The sequence below is a fragment of the Nomascus leucogenys genome, chromosome 23 (genome assembly GCF_006542625.1).
Source record: "Nomascus leucogenys isolate Asia chromosome 23, Asia_NLE_v1, whole genome shotgun sequence".
NCBI classification, from domain to species: Eukaryota; Metazoa; Chordata; class Mammalia; order Primates; family Hylobatidae; genus Nomascus; species Nomascus leucogenys.
In genome coordinates this window covers 11,461,971-11,484,143 of record NC_044403.1, presented here as the reverse complement: position 1 = coordinate 11,484,143, position 22,173 = coordinate 11,461,971, and the positions used below count along the sequence as shown (strand labels likewise).

Below are 22,173 nucleotides of genomic sequence, written 5' to 3'. Positions count from 1 at the left end.
TATTTTTTTTGAGACAGAGTCTCGCTGTAGCCCAGGCTGGAATGCAGTGGTGTGATCTCAGCTCACTGCAACCTCTGTTTCCCGGGTTCAAGTGATTCTCGTGCCTCAGCCACCCAAGTAGCTTGGATTACAGATGTGCGCCATCACGCTCAGCTAATTTTTGTATTTTTAGTAGAGTCGGGGTTTCACCATGTTGGCCAGGCTGGTGTCGAATGCCTGACCTCAAGTGATCCACTCACCTCGGCCTCCCAAAATGCTGGGATTACAGGCATGAGCCACCGCACCTGGCCTGGATATTTTTAAGCAGGTAAATTATATCACGTATTACAGAAGTGACAGGCAACAATGTAGAGAAGGGCTGTTTGAGGGAAATGTTTTAAATTGGGAAATAAGTGATCACTCAGGACATTGGTTTTGAAACTAGTGGTTACCATAGATTAATAGGATGCCAAATCAATATAGTGTCTTGAGACCACTACAGTTTAAAAAGATGAGTTAGAGTAAGTTATGGTAGAGGATACATCAGACAGAGCCTTGCAAGTAGTAAGGTAAGTACTCTTTTTTTTTTTTTTTTTTTTGAGATGGAGTTTTGCTCTTGTTGCCCAGGCTGGAGTGCAGTGGCGTGATCTCAGCTCACCGCAACCTCCGCCTCCCAGGTTCAAGCGATTCTCCTGCCTCAGCCTCCCGAGTAGCTGGGATTACAGGCACCTGCCACCACGCCCAGCTAATTTTTGTATTTTTAGTAGAGACGGGGTTTCTTCATGTTGGTCAGGCTGGTCTCAAACTCCCGACCTCAGGTGATCCACCTTCCTCGACCTCCCAAAGTGCTGGGATTACAGGTGTGAGCCACTGCACCCGGTGGTAAGTATTCTTTTGTGAAGCATGCTTTAGTTTTATATAAAAGTGTCTATGTACATATTATATCAAATGATAAATATATTTCTTCCTGTGTATTGCATTTAAAAAGTTTGAGAAAATAATTTGAAAGAGACTGTTGTGTTAGTCCAGACAAGAGGTGCTGGGCCCAGATTAGGACAGATGAGATGGAAATAAGGTACAGATTTCACATTTCAGAAAATAAATGTGCAGGACTTGTCAATTGATTACAGGTTAGGGAAGGAAGAAGATTAAGGGTGTTTTTTTGTAGGGGAAGGAGTGGATGACAAAGATAGGGAAGCAGTAGAAGACCTTTATTTAAGAAATCAGAGGTTCTATTTCTCTTTATTTTGTTTTCTAAGGAGTTATTTTACTCTCTGATATACCAGATTGGCTATAAATACATTTTTAACATTCTTTTAAAAATTGTAAAAAACAGCAAACATATAGAAAAATGGATGAATCATAAATTGTTGTAAAACATATACCCACCCCAACCCAGGAAAAGAAAATTAATTTCCAGCAACTGTGTCTTCATTTTCCTTCATAGTCTTGATCTCTCCCTCCCTCTAGTGGTAATCATAATAGCAGATTTTTTTTTCCAATTAACAAAATAGAATGTTTTGAATTAGTTCCGTTTTGAAAGTAAGTACTCTGGGAAGATAATAAGTGCGTGAAGGTCTTTGTACAGGAAACCATATGAACATGAAATAATTTAGTTTTACTAAAAGGTTGTACCACAATATTATATTAAAACTGAATAGGAGAAAAAAATCAATTTCCTATCATCAATATTCTATTCACAACCGTTTTATTTTTATTACCTTCTACTTCTCCTAAACATATTTTACATAGTTGCAATCATATACATAATTTTATATTCTTTTTTTCACTAGCCCTTTATAAACATTTTCCCATGTTTGAATGGTATTGACTAATTTTTGATAGTCACAAACCTAATATTTGATGATCATGTTAAGCATAATGTGACTTAGTTATTATTTATTATTTTTTAAATTTTTACTTTTTTTTTAAGAGATGGTGTCTCGTACTATCATCCAGGCTAGAGTGCAGTGATGCTATCATAGCTCACTGCAGCCTTGTACTCCTGAGCTCACGCGATCCCTTCTACATCAGCGTCCAGAGTACCTGAGACTAAAGGTGCATGCCACCATGCCTGCCTAATTTTTAAATTTTTTGTAGTGATGTGGTCTTGCTGTGTTACCAGGCTGGTCTTGAACTCCTGGCCTCAAGTGATCCTCTTGCCTCAGCCTCCCAAAGTGCTGGGATTACAGGTGTGAGCCACTGTGCCTTATATCAGTGTTTTTCCTCTTTTTGAATTTTATTTAATGGCATCATATGAAATATGTGTTTTTTAAAAATTTTGGTTTGGCATATGCCCAGATTTTAAGAGATTTATTCATGTGTATATAGTTGTAGTTCTTTTCCATGACTGACTAGCATTCCATTTTAAGAATATACCTCAATTTATTTGTCTCCTACTGTTAATGGACACTTGGGTTGTTTTCATGTTTTGGCTATCACAAATTATGCTTCTTACAATTATACTTTTTTTGAACACGAATATCCATTTCTGTTAAGTGGATACCTAGAAGTAGAATTTCTGAGTCATCTAGTTTGTGTATTTTCAGCTTTGTTAGACACTTTCAGTTTTCTGAAGTGAGTGTCCCGATTTATATTCCTAACGGCATTATGTGAGAGTTTCAGTTATGGTATATCTTTACCAATAATTGCTATTGTCTGTCTTTATTTTTTTCTTTCACCACGTTGGCCAGGTTGGTCTTGAACTCCTGGCCTCAAGCGATCCACCTGCCTTGGCCTCCCAAAGTGCTGGGATTACAGGTGCGAGCCACGGCGCCCGGCCTATTCTTTCCTTTTGGTCCATTTTGTCTGTTACTGCAGCAGCACCACTCTGTGTGGATTACTCTCAGTCATTGCTACAGGACTTGGTATTTGACGTAGTTATTATAGGCTTTGGTGTAGGACTCCAGCTTTGTTCGTTTTTAAGATTGCCTTGACTATTCTTGACTTTTTAAGTTGCCATATAAGTTGTAGACTCAATTTTGAGATTCCCACAAAAGAAACTGGATAGGATTTTGATTATATTTTGTGGAACCAATAGATAAATTTGGGGAGAAGTGAATTCTTTTAACAATACTGAATCTTAAAATAAATTTTTAATTTCTCTCAAACTTTTGAAGTTTTCACTGTGGAGATCTCACGTGTTTTGATTTATCCCTAGGTATTCATGCTTTTTGATATTATTGTAAAGGGTATCATTTAAAAAATTACTTTGTTGTTGGTATATAGGATTATAATTAATTGTTGTATGCTGAATTTTTTTCACACACTCTAAAGGTTTTTACGTAGATTATTTTGCATTTTCTCTATGTATAATCTGAAAATAATACATATTGCTGTCTCTCCTTCTGTCTTTTTGTCTTACTGCACTAGTAAGGACCTCTCTAACACACTTGAAAAAGAAGATAAAAGGTGATAGTGGTCATCCTTTATTTCCCAATCTTAGAACATTTTCAATAATTTATTGTTAGGTATGATATATGCTATAGATTTTCTTTAATGACTCTACCAGATTAAGCAAGTTTCTTTTTATTCTTAGTTTGTTAAGTATTTTCATCATGAATGATGAATTTGGCCAAATGTTTTTTCTGCATTTCATGATGATTTCAAGATTTTTCTTAATTTTTCTCTTATTGAGGTGAATTACTTTGATTGAAAAAAATTTGAATGCTAAGTAACCTTTGCATTCCTGGAGCAAACCCTATTTGGTTGTATATATTCTCTTTTTTATTATTGTATCAATTGCTAATATTTTGATTAGGATTTTTGCAGCTCTGCTTATGAAAGAGATTGGTCTGTAATTTTCCTTTCTTATAATGTCCTTGACAAGTTTTGGTACCAAGTTCGGAGGTGTTTCTTCTTTTTCTATTTTTGGAAGAGTTGCTTTTAATAATACATGTTTAAAGTCTGTAGTGAAGTTCATTTCTTTATCATTTGTGTTGCTTTATTGTCTTCATACATTTTGCTAAGAAGTTATCAACTGTAGTAATCTTTTCAAAGAACAATTTTTGTTTTGAGGCAGGGTCTCACTCTGTTGCCCAGGATTGAGTGCAGTGGTGTGATCATGGCCCACTACAGCCTCGACCAGGTGCTCGCCCCATGCCCGGCTAATTTTTGTATTTATTTATTTATTTATTTGTTTAATTAATTTATTTTTTTGTAGAGATGGGATTTCATCATGTTGCCCAGGCTGGTCTTGAACTCCTGAGTTCAAGTAATCTGCTCACCTTGGCCTCCCAAAGTGTTGGGATTACAGGCATGAGCCATCACATCTGGCCCAAATAACAATTTTTGACTGTTGAGTTTTTCTATTTTATTGATAGTTTTGTCCTTCATTATTTCCTTCCTCATCCTTTTTTGAAGGTTAATTGGCTGTTATTTTTCTAGCTTCTTGAGCTGGAAGCACTAATTTTTTGCCTTTTAAATTTCTATTATTCATTACATGTCTTTGTAAGTATCCACAAGTCTTGACGTGTTGGAAAAGGCCGTCTCATGCACACAGCCTTTCCACCCCTTCTCCAAATAAAAATGGGCCTTGGGCCTGAAACACTTTCTTACCAAGAGATAGAGTCCTCACAGCCTGTGCTGGACCTGTCACTCTGTGAAATATTTTTCCCTGTTTTACACTCAGTGTGTCCTCCTTTGCTCTGCTTCAGCATGTGTGTCATATGTCACCTGGCTCACCTACAGTATCTCCCCATTGGGGAGGGGATGGAGGGACGGGGTTGGTCTGCTGTAGCCCAAGAGGGGTGTGTGTAGACCAGTTGTTGGCATCAGCTGCTGGGAGGAACTTGCTCACCGTGGGATACCAACACCTATTACTGAAGCTGATCTTGCTTTGTCTCCTCTCTGTGTGAATAAAGCATTGTTCCATGCAGTGCGTGACTGTGCATCGTGTTTTCTTTGGTGACTATAATACCAAGATACAATGAACAGAAGTTCTAAGACTTCTACTCCTGATATTAGGTGACAGATACCACTCTTGACAATATGTGTTTATTATCATTCAGTTCAAAATGTTTTCTAATTGCCATTGTGGTAGTTTTTTCTTTATCTCACTCATTTTACATGTGTATTTGATTTATTTCCAATGAGTTGATGCATATTTAATTTGTTAAAAAAATTGTTATAAAAACATAAAAATTTATTATCTTAACCGGTTTTATTTGATGTGTGTGTTATTGATATCTAGCTCATATCCACTGTAGTTTGAGATGATACTCTAAGTGATTTTCATCCTTTGATATTTGTTGAGGCTTGCTTTATAGTCAATTTTGGTAATGTTTTGTGTAGTCTTGAAAAGAATGTATGTTCTTGGCTGGGCACAGCCCAGCACTTTGGGAGCCTGAGGTGGGCAGACTGTTTGACTCCAGGAATTCAAGATTAGCCTGGCCAACATGGCAAAACCCTGTCTCTACAAAAAAATGCAAAAAATTAGTGGTGATGCACGCCTTAGTCCCAGCTACTCGGGTGGCTGAGGTGGGAGGATTGCTTCAGCCTGGGAGGTTGAGGCTGCAGTGAGCTGTGATTGTGTCACTGCACTGCAGCCTGGGTGAACAGAGTGGGACCCTCTCTCAAAAAAAGGTCAGAAAAAGAATATTCTGTTGTTGAGTGTAGAGTTCTGTGTATGTCAGTTAAGTTGAATTTTTAATTTTGTTGTTTAGAGCTCTTATTACATAATGATTTTTCTCTGCTAAAAAAATGAGGTCTTGGAAAAAATAGTGTCATCTATAAGCATTAAAAAATTTAAAATGAGGTCTTGAATGGTGTGCTCAAATTTCCTACATTTATTATGGGATTTGTTTAATTCTGTAAGTTTTTGCTTTATATCTTTTGAAGCTGTATTGTTGGATGCATGCACATTTAGAATTTTTATATCTTCTTGGTGGATCAATCCCTTAGTCATTATAAAATGTCCCTCATCTTTAGTAATGTTACATTAAGGTCTATTTTATTTATTTAATGTGACATTAAGGTCTATCTCTATATGAGATAGCTACCTCAGCTTTCTTCTCTATGTCTTTTGTAAGCAGCATATAGAGTTGTCCTTTCATATCCATGGCTTCTGCATCCATGGATTCAAGCAACTGCAGATTGAAAATATTAAGAGAAAAAAAAGATAGTTGTTTCTGTACTGAACACATGCAGATATTTTTTCTTGTCATTATTCCTTAATACAGTATAACAACTATTTACATAACATCTACATTGTATTAGGTATTATAAGTAATCTAGTGATGATTTAAAGTAAATGGCAGAATATAAATAGGTTATGTGCAAATACTACATCATTCTATATAACAGGCTTTCAGAACATGTGAAATAATATGAACAAAAAAATTTAAAACAAAATATAACAGGCTTGAGCATTTGTAGATTTTGGCATTGTTGTGGGGGTGGGATCCTGGACCGAATCCCCCTCGGATACCAAGGGGATACAGTGGGGCCATTTGCAGATCCTCTAGAGTGCTCTCTCCTTTCTATCTCCCTGTCTTTCCGCTTTAATACTCTGTCCTGCATACTCTAGCTGTTTTGACATCCTCCGATGTTCAGTTTATCTCAATTAATGAAGTCCACACAAGCTCCATCTGGGTTCTCTTTCCCTTTGCTGGGACCTGAGAATTCTCTCAAGACATTAAGCTGGGGTAGTCATAGAGTTCATGTTGTTTGTTTCCCATCTCTCAGAGATCACTGTTCTCTCTAAAGTCCCTTGTCTTAAAAATTGTCATTTCTTATGTTTTGTCTGGTTTTTATTTGTGGGAGAGGGGTTGTTTCAAGTAAAAGGGTGAAATCCTGTCCCCATTACTTTGCCTTGGCCAAGAGTGAAAGTGGCCCATTAGATGATTTTTATCAGTGATGTTCAACCTTTTCTATAGGGTTAGAATTCTTTGTTCAAGTAAAATCTTATCCCCAAGTGTATGTATATGTGAAATAAATGAGGGCAAGATGGTGGTAGTGTAGTATATGTGCACATGTGCCTTTGTATGTGTTGGGGTTATAGCAGAGCTTTTTTGCTCACTTGGATTCCTATTCCCATTCCCTGTGGGCTTTATAGCCCAATTTGAAAGTCACTAATATAGAGAGTACAAATAGGTATATAAAAAAGTAAGCAAATAGAAAATAAGCTAGTTATTAGTTAAAGAGGAAACAAACTATCCAGGAAATGAAATTTACAGTATATCTCATGTTGGGGTTTGGAAGGATGTGTACAAAATAGTGTAATTGAAGATTGATAAAATAAAAAATCTAATATACTTATATTGGGTAAAGGAAGATAGGAGAAGTGACAGAGACAGTGAGAGAGTGTTTATGTGTGAAGAAAGTAAGAAAGCTCAGTCTTATAAGAAGTCTCAGATAATGTGTAGACTTTACAGAAAAGCAGTTTAAGAATGGTATTTAAAAATAAGGAATTAAATAGCATGAGAGTTGAAAAGTAGTTTAGGGGGAGGTCTACTGTTGATTGATAAAAATAAAAATTACAAAAAAAAGCAGATGGTAGGTTTGGAAGTGGAAATAATTCAATACAAAATTCTCTTGCAAGAAATTTGGCAGAGAAGGGAAGGAGAAAGAAGTTGGCCTCTAGAAGTGGGTGGGCTACATGGCCACATAATCTATTTTTCCATCTCAAAACACTTGGACCTTTGGACCTTTTAAATTTTTTCCCCCTTTTTAACCTATCTTTAAGGTGGGTTTTTTTTTTTTTTTGAGACGGAGTCTTGCGCTGTCTTCCAGGCTGGAGTGCAGTGGAGTGATCTTGGCTCACCGCAACCTTTGCCTCCTGGGTTTAAGTGATTCTCCTGCCTCAGCCTCCCGAGTAGGCGGAATTACAGGCCTGCAACACCACACCCAGCTAATTTTTGTATTTTTAGTAGAGACAGTGTTTCACCATATTGACCAGGCTGGTCTCGAACTCCTGACCTCAAGTGATCAGCCTGCTTCGGCCTCCTAAAGTGCTGGGATCACAGGCATGACTTTAAGTTTTATCATTTATTTGTTTTGGAATCTGCTAGCAAGTGAATCTTATATACTTGTGCTATATTATATTATGTAATTCTCTAATAGACACTCTAGAATTTCTCATTGATGCTTTTATATTTTGTAATTCTCTAATAGAAGCTCTAGAGTTCCTCACTTATGCTTTGATTAGTTGTATCATGCAAGTTAAAAACTATAATTTGTAACATACTCAAATTGAGAGAATAAAATATTCATATATTACCCAGAATCCATATTTGCTTCATTTGTTTTTTAACCCCTTTAAAGTATTTTAAAGCAAGTCTCAGTCAGACCTTGTCATTGTCTTTGTGTATTTCAGTATAAATTTGTAAACATAAAAAGTTGTTTTTTTTGCATGATCACAGCACCATTATAACACTGAGCAAAATTAGCAGTAATATCTAAGTACTGTTGAATACCCAGTTCATAATAAAATTTTACCTCAAAAAGTATTTTTATACATATTTGTTTGAGTTAGGAAACAAACTAGATCCATGCATTTGTATAAGTTTCATAAGCCTCTTTAAACTAGACTGTATGCTATTGACTATTTATTGGTGGGGCGTTTGTGTAAAAAGACCTACATTCTGGATTTGTATATTTTTTGTTGTTCTTCTTTGTGGTGTTTTTTTTTTTTAATTTTTAATTTAATTTTTTTTTAGAGAAACGGGGTTTCACCACGTTGGCCAGGGTTGTCTTGAACTCCTGACCCCAAGTGATCCTTCTGGCTCCCAAAGGGTTGGGATTATAGGCATGAGCCACCGTGGCCAGCCATGTGGTGTTTCTTTAACCCGTATATTTTCTTAAGCATAGGAAGATCTGCCCGGGCGCTGTGACTCACACATGTAATCCTAGCACTTTGGGAGGCCGAGGTGGGTGGATCACCTGAGATCAGGAGTTCTAGACCAGCCTGGCCAACATGGCGAAACCCAGTCTCTACTAAAAATACAAAAATTAGCCGGGTGTAGTGGCAGGCACCTGTAATCCCAGCTACTTGGGAGGCTGAGGCAGGAGAGTCACTTGAACCTGGGGGGCGGAGATTGCAGTGAGCCGAGATCGTGCCACTTCGCTCCAACCTGGGCAAAAGAGTGAGACCCTGTCAAAAAAAAAAAAAAAAAAAAGAAGATCTAGAAGCTTGATTAGATTTCAAATCATGGGTAGTGCAGTGTATTTCATATTGCATCACATCAGAAGGTATAACATGTCAGGTTGTTTCATGAAATCAGGGGGTGACAGATGACTCCTACCGTTATAAAATTACCTATCAATCTTTCATCTAATGGTTTTATTCATTGAAGATTGTTTCCTGAATACTTTTTCTGTTGTATCTTCCACATTTGTCAACTGGAGTTCTTTGGTAGATAACTTTCTCTCGTTAATTAGAGCGGTTTGGATATTATGAAATATGGTTTGTAGAAAATGTAGGATAAATGCTTAATTCTATTTTAATTGCCAATTTTCAGAGTAACAGTGATAACTTCACCAATATTAAGCAATTAAAAAGTAGACTCTTGGGGTGTTGGAATTTGTTAAAGGGTAAGTTTAAATTGTATTTTTAACCAATATAGATGTTGTTTTTAAAAATTATGTGATGAGGTAAGGCAAAAAAACAAATTGAGAATCCATTATTAATTTCCCTAGTATTTAAAGCTGTGAATATTTAAACTAAAGATTAGAAGTGATTAGTAGCTAAATTTACTAGCTTAGTAGTATACATTTTAGGGATTAAAGTTTAACAGGATATAATTCGTCATGCAAAACCAAACACATATAGGGTAGTACTAACTTGAGAAGTAATGTTGAATGGCATTTCTAACTAAATTGAAAGCCTTTTTTTTTTTTTTAAGATGTGAAAGAGAATTTGCCCAGAAATGATATTTAACATTTAGCTATTTGGATTTAAGCTACTTTTAGAGACATATTGAAATTGTTGTTTTTAAATATTATTTTAACATATATTTTGGTCTTAGTTATTATTTTATAATTTCATCATTACTTTGCTGTTTTGTATTGAAATTTAAATGTATCATTGGCTACATTTACAAGCTTACTGTGTGCCAAGCACTGTTCTGAGTACTTTTATGCATATTAACTTACTAATCTTCAGAACAATGCAAGAAGTAGATTCTAATATGCTGATTTTATATATGAGATAGAGACACACAGGGTAAGTGACTTGCCTAAGGTTACTTGGTTTGTATGTAACAAAGCTGGGATTCAAACTCAAACTCTGGCTCTGTAGCTCATCCTCTCAACTACTACTATCTGAAATACTTGACAAATAGTGCAGGATAAACCCCATTAAAAGGAGCTCACTAAGATTTATATTTTGTCTCAACTCTACTGAGGTGGAATTTTATATTTCTAGTATATATTTAATATAGTATACATAGCTAGAGTGTGTATAGTGTATTTTAATAGTATATTTTAGATGGTTCAGCACATTGAGTTACTTGTGGTTTATATATGAGGTGGGAACAATGCAAAGGTAAGAAGTATTACCTGTACATCTTTAAACTGAAGTCATTGTTCTCCAGCCAGAGACCAGTAGAAACTCATCTGTAGCTGAAGAAATTGGGTTTATTACTCACTGCAGTAAGGGAGAACTACATTGAGAATGGTGGGGATTTGTCTGGTGGAGGGTTTGTCTGGATTTGGGGGAGGGTTCGAGGTAACGGTATTCTCTGGATTGGATGGTGTCAGGAAGGAAGTGGGACAAGCCTATGACTTACGGGTATCTTAATAGTACCTAGAAGGCTGAAAAAATGAAGCAGGGCCAAAGTTTGACTGGAAAAGAGCAGCAGTCACTCATATTAGCCAGGATAAGGAGGTATTTGGTAATTTTCGTCATTTGGACAAAGTTCCTATTTTTTTCTACCTTCAGACATGATTACAGAGTGGTTTTGTTGTTTTCTTGATCCATTATGATCACAGAGTAACCCTGTCTAATGTTGAATGTTGATGTTCTGTAAAACTGTTTATGTTCAGCATGACTTCAAGGCCTAGTGAGTGCCAGGCCATTGTTTTGCTACTTATTTTTTCCACTAGTAAACCAGGTTCATTGCTGTAAAAATACAAGTTAGTAAACATACATAAGCCAAAAGAAAAAAGGTTAAATTACTTATATAGAAACAAGAAAATAAAGAAACAAGATTTAAACTACCTAGTATCTTTGTATACAAATAAATATTTATACATAAAATATTTTGATAAATCGGATTATATTATTCACGTATCTTTTTATTATAGCGGTTTCTTTGCCTATCATTTCATTTCCAATTAGGTAGCTGCTGCAATACAGAAAGTTAGGGCTAGGGTCATTGGAGTCGTGACACTCTGTCATCTTTATAAATGTTTAATTAGTGTTCAGTAATCTGTATTGAGTAATCATATTTGTCTCCAGCCCTTAAATGCACACATCTTTTTATGTTTGTACAAATAAATGTATAATATAGCATGGTCAATTTAGGGATATGTTTAATCATTATAGGCAAGAATAAGAGAATGCAATTTTTATAAGCTAGATGAAGACATTAATGTTGGTAACTACACGAGTTCTAGTGTTTAAGTATTAAGTACCTACTATTTGCTGTGAAGATTCAGAAAATGGAGATGATGATTTCTGGAGTTTGAGGAGCCTAGAGTTTCTTTCATTATGAGCATTTCACAATGTTAAAAGGTTTCTCGATCTTTATTGCCGTATTTGAAATATTTTATCTATGACATATGAAGAAGTTACAGAACAGCATGTGTGAATTGATAGTGGCATTGTGATAAGAAATAACATGTTTTTCAATGCAGATTTTAATAAAATTATGGTTATGATAAAAAAATAGTCGTTTTAAGTATATATTCTTCCTGACAGTGTCTTTCATACAGTCTTTTTGAAATCTCGGTGGCAGGCAACACTAGTATGCACATTTTTAAAAGATGGGGATATTCAAAATAAGTCCCTTTATACTAGTTCATGAAGCTTTACTGCATTATGTGAATAAAGGTAACAGCTAAGCCCCATATATAATAAAAACCATTATATAAACACTGGTTAGTTGTATATTATTAATAGTTTCAGTAAATACTTTCACATCTTTTTTCATATGTCATTAAATATCATATCAATCTAATTGAAATAGAAATATTTACCCTCTTTCTTAAGCATTAGTTAAATGTATATACATACTTTTAAAACTTCTGTTCTTTTTTCCTATTCTTGCCCCATTGACATGAAAAAAAATGTTCTGAATTCTTGCTTTCGCTTTCCTCTTTTCTCTCTTTGTTCCACTTGGGAGCCTTCCAAAGTTCTGAATTATAATGGAAGTGAAGTGTTAGTTCTAGTGTCAGATTAATACAGAGGAAAATGAAAATTACAATTTTTAATAGACTTTTATAACTAGTATTGCTAATCACCTGTTTCCTTTTGAAATACACCGTCTGTGCTCAGATCTTAAAAAGGATTTGAAGTACTTGACTTAAAGGTCTTGACAAGCCCCAAAATTCTCATTTTAAAAATACCATAGAAATCTCTACTTACCTCTTTTTTCTTCCTGTAAGGTTGCGTTTTTGTTTATAGCCAAAGTGGTTAAATTATAATAGTCAAAACTGTTATACTCTGAGTGTATAACACAGTGTTTAATGCATGTTATGTTAGATAATCTTTAAAATTAATATATAAAATTGAGTTTTTGGTAAGTTGGAGATTTGCCATAATGTAAATTATGGTAGATTGTATTTGTATATTTATTAACAAATCTATGAACGTTGTTAAGGACTTCTATAAGTAATGAACCATACTAGGAATAGGGCAGTGTTCCCATTCTCAGAGACTTTCCAATCTGTTGGACATAAGAGAGATTCCCTGTATGTGTACACACACACACACACACACACACACACACACACACGTGCAAAGATTGTGATACAAGGCAGACTGTGAGAAATGGCAAGTATCAAAAAAGTTATATAGAAATATTGGGCTGGGCGCGGTGGCTCACGCTTGTAATCCCAGCACTTTGGGAGGCCGAGGCGGGCGGATCACGAGGTCAGGAGATCGAGACCACGGTGAAACCCCGTCTCTACCAAAAATACAAAAAATTAGCTGGGCGTGGTGGCGGGCGCCTGTAGTCCCAGCTACTCGGAGAGGCTGAGGCAAGAGAATGGCCTGAACCCAGGAGGCTGAGCTTGCAGTGAGCCGAGATTGCACCACTGCACTCCAGCCTGGGCGACAGAGCGAGACTCCGTCTCAAAAAAAAAAAAAAAGAAATATTGAAGACAGAATGGATAATTAACACTTTGGATCAAGGAAGGCATGTTATATGAATTAAGGGCGATATGTTAACATTGGTGGTCCTCTTTGTTTAAATATAGAATTTAAATTATAGATGTTAGATAAAATTGTGTTCAAAGATGGTTCTTTTATGTGAAGAAGTTGGTGTTTTCTTTAATTAGTATTTACCTCATGATTTTCAATTTATCTTCTGTTCTCTAAAGATAGGTAATTGCTTTTTTTTCCCATTCTTTTTTTTTTTTTAATTTTTGGCAGCTCTTCACAGATGGAATCACAAATAAACTTATTGGCTGTTACGTGGGAAACACCATGGAGGATGTAGTCCTGGTGAGAATTTATGGCAATAAGACTGAGTTATTAGTCGATCGAGATGAGGAAGTAAAGAGTTTTCGAGTCTTGCAGGCTCATGGGTGTGCACCACAACTCTACTGTACCTTCAATAATGGACTATGCTATGAATTTATACAAGGAGAAGCATTGGATCCAAAGCATGTCTGCAACCCAGCCATTTTCAGGTACATTTTCTTTTCTGAATTTTTCCTTTTGAAAAATATGGGCATTTAAGTGCATTAAGGAAATATTTTTTAAAATTGCATTGTCTTTGAGCAACTATTTGGTTAACTTAGAAACTTTCTTTAGCTAGGGTTTTTGTTTTTGTTCTTGTTTTCCCTAAAAAGAAAGAAGTAAATTTCTTTATATTTGCAGTTTATCATCGTTGACTCTTTGCAAATGAAAAACTACAAGAGCTTTTGGATTAACTGGCTGCAGAGAGTCAAGGCTTCTGCTTAGTTTTTTCTAGTTAGTGTTTGAGTTGAAGTGTTATACATTTCTTACTGCCAATTGCTTATTACTTAATTGTTCATGTTTTCAGAGTTCTTGCCTATTAAAATTTTATTGATTTGGTTAACAATTCTTTGTTCTTTAAGTTATTCATTATTTAATTTAATATATTATGTTTTCTATAAAGAATAACGTCACATATGCTTGATCATTTTTCCAAAATTGCCAACTTTAAAAATTCTCTTTCTGCTCTTGAAAACTCTAGAAAATGTTCTGGATTTGAAAATAGCATTCATAGGTTAGACCAGCAGTTCGCAACCATTTTGGTCTCAAGACCTCTTTATAGCTCTTTGAGGCTGAGAGCACAAAGAGCTTTGTTTTAATATTTGATTAATGTTTATCAATATTTACCATATTAGATATTAAAACAAATTTTTTAGAATACAAGAATATCAAGTACATGTCCTGTTAGCTATCATTGTGATGAAATTATCACATATCATGTAACCTCTTGAAAAGTACACTGTACACTTGTGAGAGAGTGAGAGTGAGAAAGGTAAATAATGTCTTGTGAAAATAGTTTCAACTTTACAAAGCTCCTGAAAGGATTTCGGATGGCCAGGGGCTCCCTGGATCGTAGGTTAAGACTTGCTAAGTTAATACACTGACAAAAACGGAATGTACCAGTATCACTTACCTATTGTAAACCTATATCAAATAATATATTAAAATATTTTGTCATAGAAATCTGTTCAAACCCTAGTTTTTAGCCATCACATATATTTTCTTCTTTTACATGAGTCTAGTCTTTAGATGTATTAAAAGATTCTGATTAATACATTTGTGTTTACTGTGTGTCAATTGTTTCGTGGTCTTAGGCTTGCATATATTTATAAATCCTCAATCTTGTTCACAGTGGTTGACAAATACCTATATAACAGCATTAAAAATTAATAGATGCATAAATTGGATCCCCCCAAAGCTGGGTTTGTATATATATAAAAACATATTTCATGAAGTTCCTAGAGAAGGACCACATGAGTTGCCTTGTAACTAAAGCAGAGAGTAAAACATGATTGATTGATTTCAGTAAACTCAAATAGAAAAAGTAAAATAATTATAGTTTTTGATCAAGAACAGTGAAGGTTTGTCAAGGCTGACTTTGGTATTTGATACAATGTTATAAACATGTTTTCAGTAAAAATATCCTTTTCTATACTTTTTGGTTAGATCTACTTACTTATTATTTCTTTCCAAAATGCCAAAGCCTTTATTTTTTCTCTACTTAGATCTTTTTAAAAATATATTTTTTATTGATATATCATAGTTGTACATATTTTTGTGATACATGTGATGTTTTGATACATGAATATACTGTATAATGATCAAGTTAGAGTAATTGGTGTATCTATCATCTCAAACATTTTTCTTTGTGTTGGGACATTACAGTTCTTCTTTTCTAGCTATTTTGAAATATGCAATAAATTATTGTTAACTATAATTTCCTTGCTGTATTATTGAATGCCAGAGCTTACTCCTTTGATTTAACTGTACTTTCGTACCCATTAACCAACTTCTTTTCATTACCCCCCTTCCTAGATTTACTCAGAATATGTGTAAGTGATACTAATGTAGGCATATACACATTTCATAAAAAGAATCTACTGTGTTAGAAACCAAACATCAATACTCTGAATTCTTTGACAGCTGACTTGTAATAAGTGATACATTGAATTGCCCCACAATTTTGCAGAGGAGAAGCAGAGTGGAGGCTGAGAAAGTAAGCAAAAGAAGATGACACTGAAGAACCCTGTATGATAGGATATTGTTAGTTGGCATTATGAATAGTAACATTTGGTATTTAATTTGTTTTGCTGTTAAATTTATTTCAGATTGTATTCTAATTCCTATGGCATTTCTTATTGTTAAGCAGGTCTTAGTCATTATAAAACAGAAAATACGAAAAGAAAAGCTAAGGGAGGGAAAAGCAAGTTTTGATTAACAAAACATCTGAATTACACATGATTTTAAACAGGAGTGTGGTTTCATTGTTTTCAAATATGTACAGTGAAATACTTCTAAAATACCAAGTAAGCAAATCAGTAGACGATGGTCTGGAGCCCCAAGAAGAGGTTAAAGATGTAAATTTGGGATGATGTGCTTATTTAGCCCCTTTTAAATGAATTTTATATTCTATGGTTAAAAAGAATCTTTGATTTTAATTTAATAGGGACTTATTGACAATTTGGGGTTAGTTGTCACATTTTGATTAATCCTTACGAGCTTTAATGTTTGAATATAATCATAAACTTTTAAGACACTATTGATTGTTAGGTCAGCCTAATAATATGCATGCAATGATCTGGACTGATTAATCAGTAAATGTTGATTAGCGCTTTAGATCAAAGCCGACAGTACTTTCTTGAATTGGCTCATTCAACCATAGCTGTATGCTTATATTATGATTATGACGAAGGTATCTCATTTGAATGTAAAAAGCTTATGTTTATGTTTGGACTAGTCTGGGGGAGGAAGAAGAATCTAAACTGTCCTTGCTGTCTTAGTAATTTACCATTTGTGACACAGTAACCTTGGGGGAAATATGACCTAAATATTGTACAAAGAAGAACAGAAAAGGCTTTCAGAGAAAGTACAGGTAGTAGATTTTGGGCATACATAGGAAATTAGTATGTTTCACTGTGATCACATTTGAACTGAACTTTAAAGGACAAGATAGCTTGTAGGAGATGAGGAATGGTATAGGTAAAGACAATGAGCTGTAGTGCCTGACGGGTAATTCCACTTATGGAAATTTATCATTCTCTGTTTTATTTGAACTTTTTTGTAGCAATCAGTTATTACGGACACCTTCAGAAAATTTTGTAAAATTCAAAACTGTTTAGAAATTTTTTCAAATTTCTCATCAGATATTTCTTAGAAATTTGCCTCTTGTCAAGAACCTAGCTGAAGTTTAATGACAAACCACCCAGTGACAGACATAATGGAAGAAATGCAGTTTCAAATCAATTGTTGCAAGTTTATCGAAGAGCATACTGAGGGTACTGTAGTGGAACTGGCACCTTGTGGGTTGTGTGCATGTAAAATTGGTAGTGTTTTCTTTTGGAAATCAAAAGGACAATATATAATAACTCAAAAGAAAGTTACATGCTATATTTCTGGCAGCAACAATTAGAAGTCTCTTATATTCAGATATAACTAAGGTACCTCAACACAAAGGAGAATTATGCTACTGTTGAAATGTAACTTTTTGACTATTGTCTAATACAGGCAAAATGGCTGATGCAGGGCCAACAGGAAAAAATCAGCTTAAAAAATAGCTTAACTGTGGCTACAATTAGGCAGTAATTTGCTCATGCAAAAACTCAAAGGGGATATATAAAAATGAAATACTATGGGATGGTAAGATTAAAGATTATTTTTCAGTTTCAAAATATTTTTGTTATTGTTAGAGTATATTAAATTTTTTAAAAGCTTTCAAGAGAAGTAACAATTAGTGTTAGTGAATATTTGAGGAATTCTCTGAAGCCTTGAGGGTTTGAAACATTTGGCTTTAATGAGTGTGGAATTTTAAAGCAGCATTTGACTTGATGTTACTGTAGTAAAACCTCGCTTACTGAGACAAGGTAGGAGAAGGACCAATATATGATAGTGAAAATCAGATATCTTTTAAAGATTTTTAATTACCTTATATATACAAAACAGAAATTAATGGTTATTAAATAATGCTAAGTTATCTGAAAGAAGAGATTTTCCTTTTAAAGATTTTAGTTTTTTAGTGCATTTTTGATTCACGACAAAACTGAGGGGAAGGTACAGAGATTTCCCAGATCCCCTCCTTCCTCCACAGATAACCTCCCCCATTATCAATATCAGAGTGGTACTTTTGTTATAATACATAAACCTATATTGATACACCATTATCACCCAAAGTCCACAGTTTACATTAGCGTACACTCTTGGTGATGTACATTCTGTGGGTTTGGGCAAATACATAATGCATGTATCCACTGTTAGTAGTATCATACAGAGGAGTTTCATTTTCTAAAAAAATCCTCTGTGCTCTGCCTATTCATCCCTCTTTTCCCCTTAACCAGTGGCAACCACTGATATTTTTACTGCTTCCACAGTTTTGCCTTTTTCAGAATGTCATATATTTAGAGTCATTTAATTAAGTAGCCTCATTAGATTGGCTTCTTTGACTTATACTTCCATGTCTTTTTATGGCTTATTGGCAGATTTGTTTTTAGGGTGCTGAATAATGTTTCATTGGATATACACCAAATCTATTTTGTTCATTCAACTGCTGAAGGACATTTTGGTTGCTTCCAAGTTTTAGCAATTATGAATTAAGCTGCTATAAGAATCCCTGTGCAGATTTTAATGTAGACAAACAAATTTTTAACTCCTTTGGGTAAATGCTGACGAGCATGATTGCTGGATTGTATGGTAAGAGTATGTTTAGTTTTGTAATAAACTGCCGAACTGTTTCCCAGAATGGCTGTGCCATTTTACATTTCCACTAGCAATGAATGAGAGTTGCTGTTGCTCCACATCCTCACCAGCATTTGGTGTTGTAAGTGTTTTGGATTTTGGCCATTCTAATAGATGTATAGTGGTATCTTATTGTTTTTGTTTGCATTTCCCTGATATGTGATATGGAATATCTTTTCATATGCTTATTTACCCATCTGTGTATCTTTGATGAAATGTCTGATAAGGTATTTGGTCCATTTTTAAATTGGGTTGTTTGTGTTCTTATTGCTGAATTTTAAGAGCTATTTGTGTATTTTGGATAATAATCCATTACTGGATACGGGTTTTGCAAATATTTTCTTCCAGTCTGTGCTTTATCTTTTTATTCTCTTGACAGTGTCTTTTGCAGAGGAGAAAGTTTAAATTTTAATGAAGTCCAGCTTATCTGTTCTTCCTTTCATGGATCATGCCTTTGGTGTCATTTTTAAAAAGTCAATTTATTGAAAAGTCTATCTTTTCTCCATTATATTTCCTTTGCTCCTTTTCAAAAATCAGTTGACTGATTTATGTGGGTTTATTTCTGGGTTCTGTATTCTGTTTCTTCATCTGTTTGTCAAATCTTTTGCAGATGTCACACTACCTTAATAACTATAGCTTTATAGTAAGTCTTGAAGTCAGGTAGCATTAGTCCTCCAACTTGTTCTTCTCTTTCAATATTGTGTTGGCTATTCTGGGCCTTTTGCTTCTCCCTATAAACTTCATTTTTTACATTTTAAAATTGACTTTTTAAGAATTAATTTTTAATTGACAAATAGTAATTGTGTATATTTGGGATACAGTATACATGTAAACTTTAGAATCAGTTTTTCAATATCACAAAATAACTTGCTGGGATTTTGATAGGAATTGCACTGAATCTGTGTATCAAATTGGGAAGAACTGACATCTTGGCAGTATTGAGTCTTTTTATCCGTGAACATGGAATATCTCTTATTTAGTTATTTGGTTTATCAGAGTTTTATAGTCTTCCTCATATAGATCTTGTACATAGTTTGTTAGATTTATACCTAAGGATTTTATTTTTGTGGGTGCTACTGTAAAAGGAGTGCATTTTACTTTCAGTTTTCACTTATTCATTACTGGTATGTAGGAAAGCAATTGACTTTCACATTTTTTTTATCCTGCAAGCTTGCTATAATTGCTTATTCTGGGAGGTTTTTTTGGTCCATTCTTTTGGATTTTCTCCATAGAAAATCATGTTATTTGTGAACAAAGACAGTTTTATTTTTTTCTTACCTCTTATTTTTTTTCTTGTCTTAATGCGTTAGCTAGGACTTTCAGTACAGTGTTTAAGAAGGATTGGTGAAAAATGATGTTCTTTCTTTATTCCTGATCTTAGTGGGAAATCTTCAAATTACTTGTCATTAAGTAGGATGTTAGCTGTAGTTTTTTTGTAGATATTCTTTATCAGATTGAAGATATTCTCTCTTTATTCCTAGTTTGCTGAGTTTTTGTGAGTGCTAGATTTCGCAAAATGCTTTTTCTCACATGTCGATAGGTTCATGTGATTTTTCTTTTTTAGTCTGTTAATGTAATGGATTACATTAATTAATTTCAAATATTGAACCAGCCTTGTATACCTGAGATAATCCCGCTTGGTCACAGTGTATAACTTCTTTTTATATATTGTTGGATTTGATTTGCTTATGTTTTGTGTCAGCAAATATACTATATAAAAAATAAACATTTAAAAATAATCTTTTAAATAAATAGGAAATATAAAAATATACCGTTTTCTGTTGTATATAATATTTGCTAATAGAAAACAATTGAGGTATACTTGATTAAGTGTTTTTAAGAACCCTTTTCTTTTTCAATGAGCATTTTGTTTAGTTAATAAAAATTTGATTTGTTTATAGTTGTTCTGAAAAAATTTGATTATGGTAAATACTACATAAAATTTACCATTGAAGCAGCATTTTTATCTGGGGTAATACCTGAGGTTGGTTGTCCCACAACTACAGAAAACTAGGATGCAGACAACCAGAGTGAGGTTAAGAGCGGAAGTTTAACAGGCAAAACAAAGAGAAGAGCTCTCTGTGCAGAGAGGGGTCAGCGAAAATGGGTTGCCAGTTCTGTGGTGAAATGCACAGGGTTTTATAGATTGACTTGAGGAGGCAGTGTTTGATTTGCAGAGGGCACGAAAGATTGGTCGGACCAGGCGTGCCTTTTGCATAAAGCGTGTAGAAGCTGGTGGCCCCACTTTAATCTTTTATTATGCGGATGGTTCTCTACTTGGCCAGTGCCATATTGCCTGCTTCTTTTACTGGACACATGGTGACAAAGAAAAGGGAAGATGGAGGCTCCATTTTGAACATACCTGGCTTCCAGGTAGCCCTTTTCTATTGGCACAGCTGCCGGCATTCACTCATGCAAGCTTCTAGCTTGCTTATATATATCTGCAGCTTGAATTTTCAGGCTGCTCTTTGTTAGAAGTGATTTGGGGGCTGCTTTCTATTAAAAGGGAGCCCTTACTGAGAACTCCTTTACCCTCACTATCTGCCTAAATAATTTCTTTCTGGCTCCAGTGTCACCATCTTAACCATTTTTTAAAATGTACAGCTCAGTAGTGTTATTGCTTTCACATGGTTGTGCAACTAATTTCCTAAAATTTTTTTTTATCTTGTAAAACTACAATTCTATCCTTTTTTTTTTTTTTTTTTTTTTTTGAGACAGAGTCTCGCCATGTCGTCACCCAGGCTGGCGTGCAGTGGTGCCATCTTGGCTCACTGCAACCTCTGCCTCCCAGGTTCAAGCGATTCTCCTGCATCAGCCTCCCGAGTAGCTGGGACTACAGGTGCCCACCACCTCGCCCTGCCAATTTTTGTATTTTTTAGTAGAGACAGGTTTCACCATGTTGGCCAGGCTGGTCTCGAACTCTAGACCTCAGGTGATCTGCCCACCTCGGCCTCCCAAAGTGCTGGGATTACAAGCATGGGCCACCACGCCTGGCCAATTCTATGCTTTTTAAACAACAAATCTTCCTTCCTTCCTCCAGTCCCTGGCAACCATCATCTACTTTCTATCCCTAGGAATTTGACTACTTAGGTACATCATGTTAGTGGAATCATGTAATATTTGTCTTTTTGCGACTGGCTTATTTCACTTAGCATGAACATGTCAAGGTTCACCTTTGTTGTATAGCATGTGTCAGAATTTGTTTTTCTTTCAAGGCTTAATAATATTCCTTTGTATTTATATACTACATTTTGTTTATTCATCCATGGGTGTATACTTGGGCTATAGTCACTTTTGGCTATTGTGAATAATGTTGCTGTGAACATGGATATGTAAATATGTTTTTGATACCCTGCTTTCAGTTCTTTTGGATGAATGCCCAGAAGTGGAATTGCTAGATCATAATGGTAATTCTGGTTTTAATTATTTGAGGAACCACCATACTGCTTTCTGTAATAGCTGCACCATTTTATATTCCCATCAACAGTGCACAAGGGCACCAATTTCTTTACATTCTTACCAACAGTTATTTTATTTTTGTAGTAACCATTCTAATGGATATGAGGTGATATCACATTGTGCTGTTGATTTACATTTGCCTGATGAGTAGTAATGTTGAACAT

The 22,173-nt window shown here is 34.9% G+C and overlaps 1 protein-coding gene across 1 annotated transcript in view; it reads left to right on the top strand.

The window, feature by feature from the left end:
• The window catches only part of ETNK1 (ethanolamine kinase 1), a 65,639-nt gene that overhangs the window by 5,544 nt on the left and 37,922 nt on the right, over window positions 1-22,173 (top strand). The window contains exon 2 of the mRNA XM_003265594.3: window positions 13,514-13,773. Within this exon, the coding sequence (XP_003265642.1) occupies window positions 13,514-13,773 (260 nt within the window). The remainder of the gene's footprint in view (window positions 1-13,513; window positions 13,774-22,173) is intronic.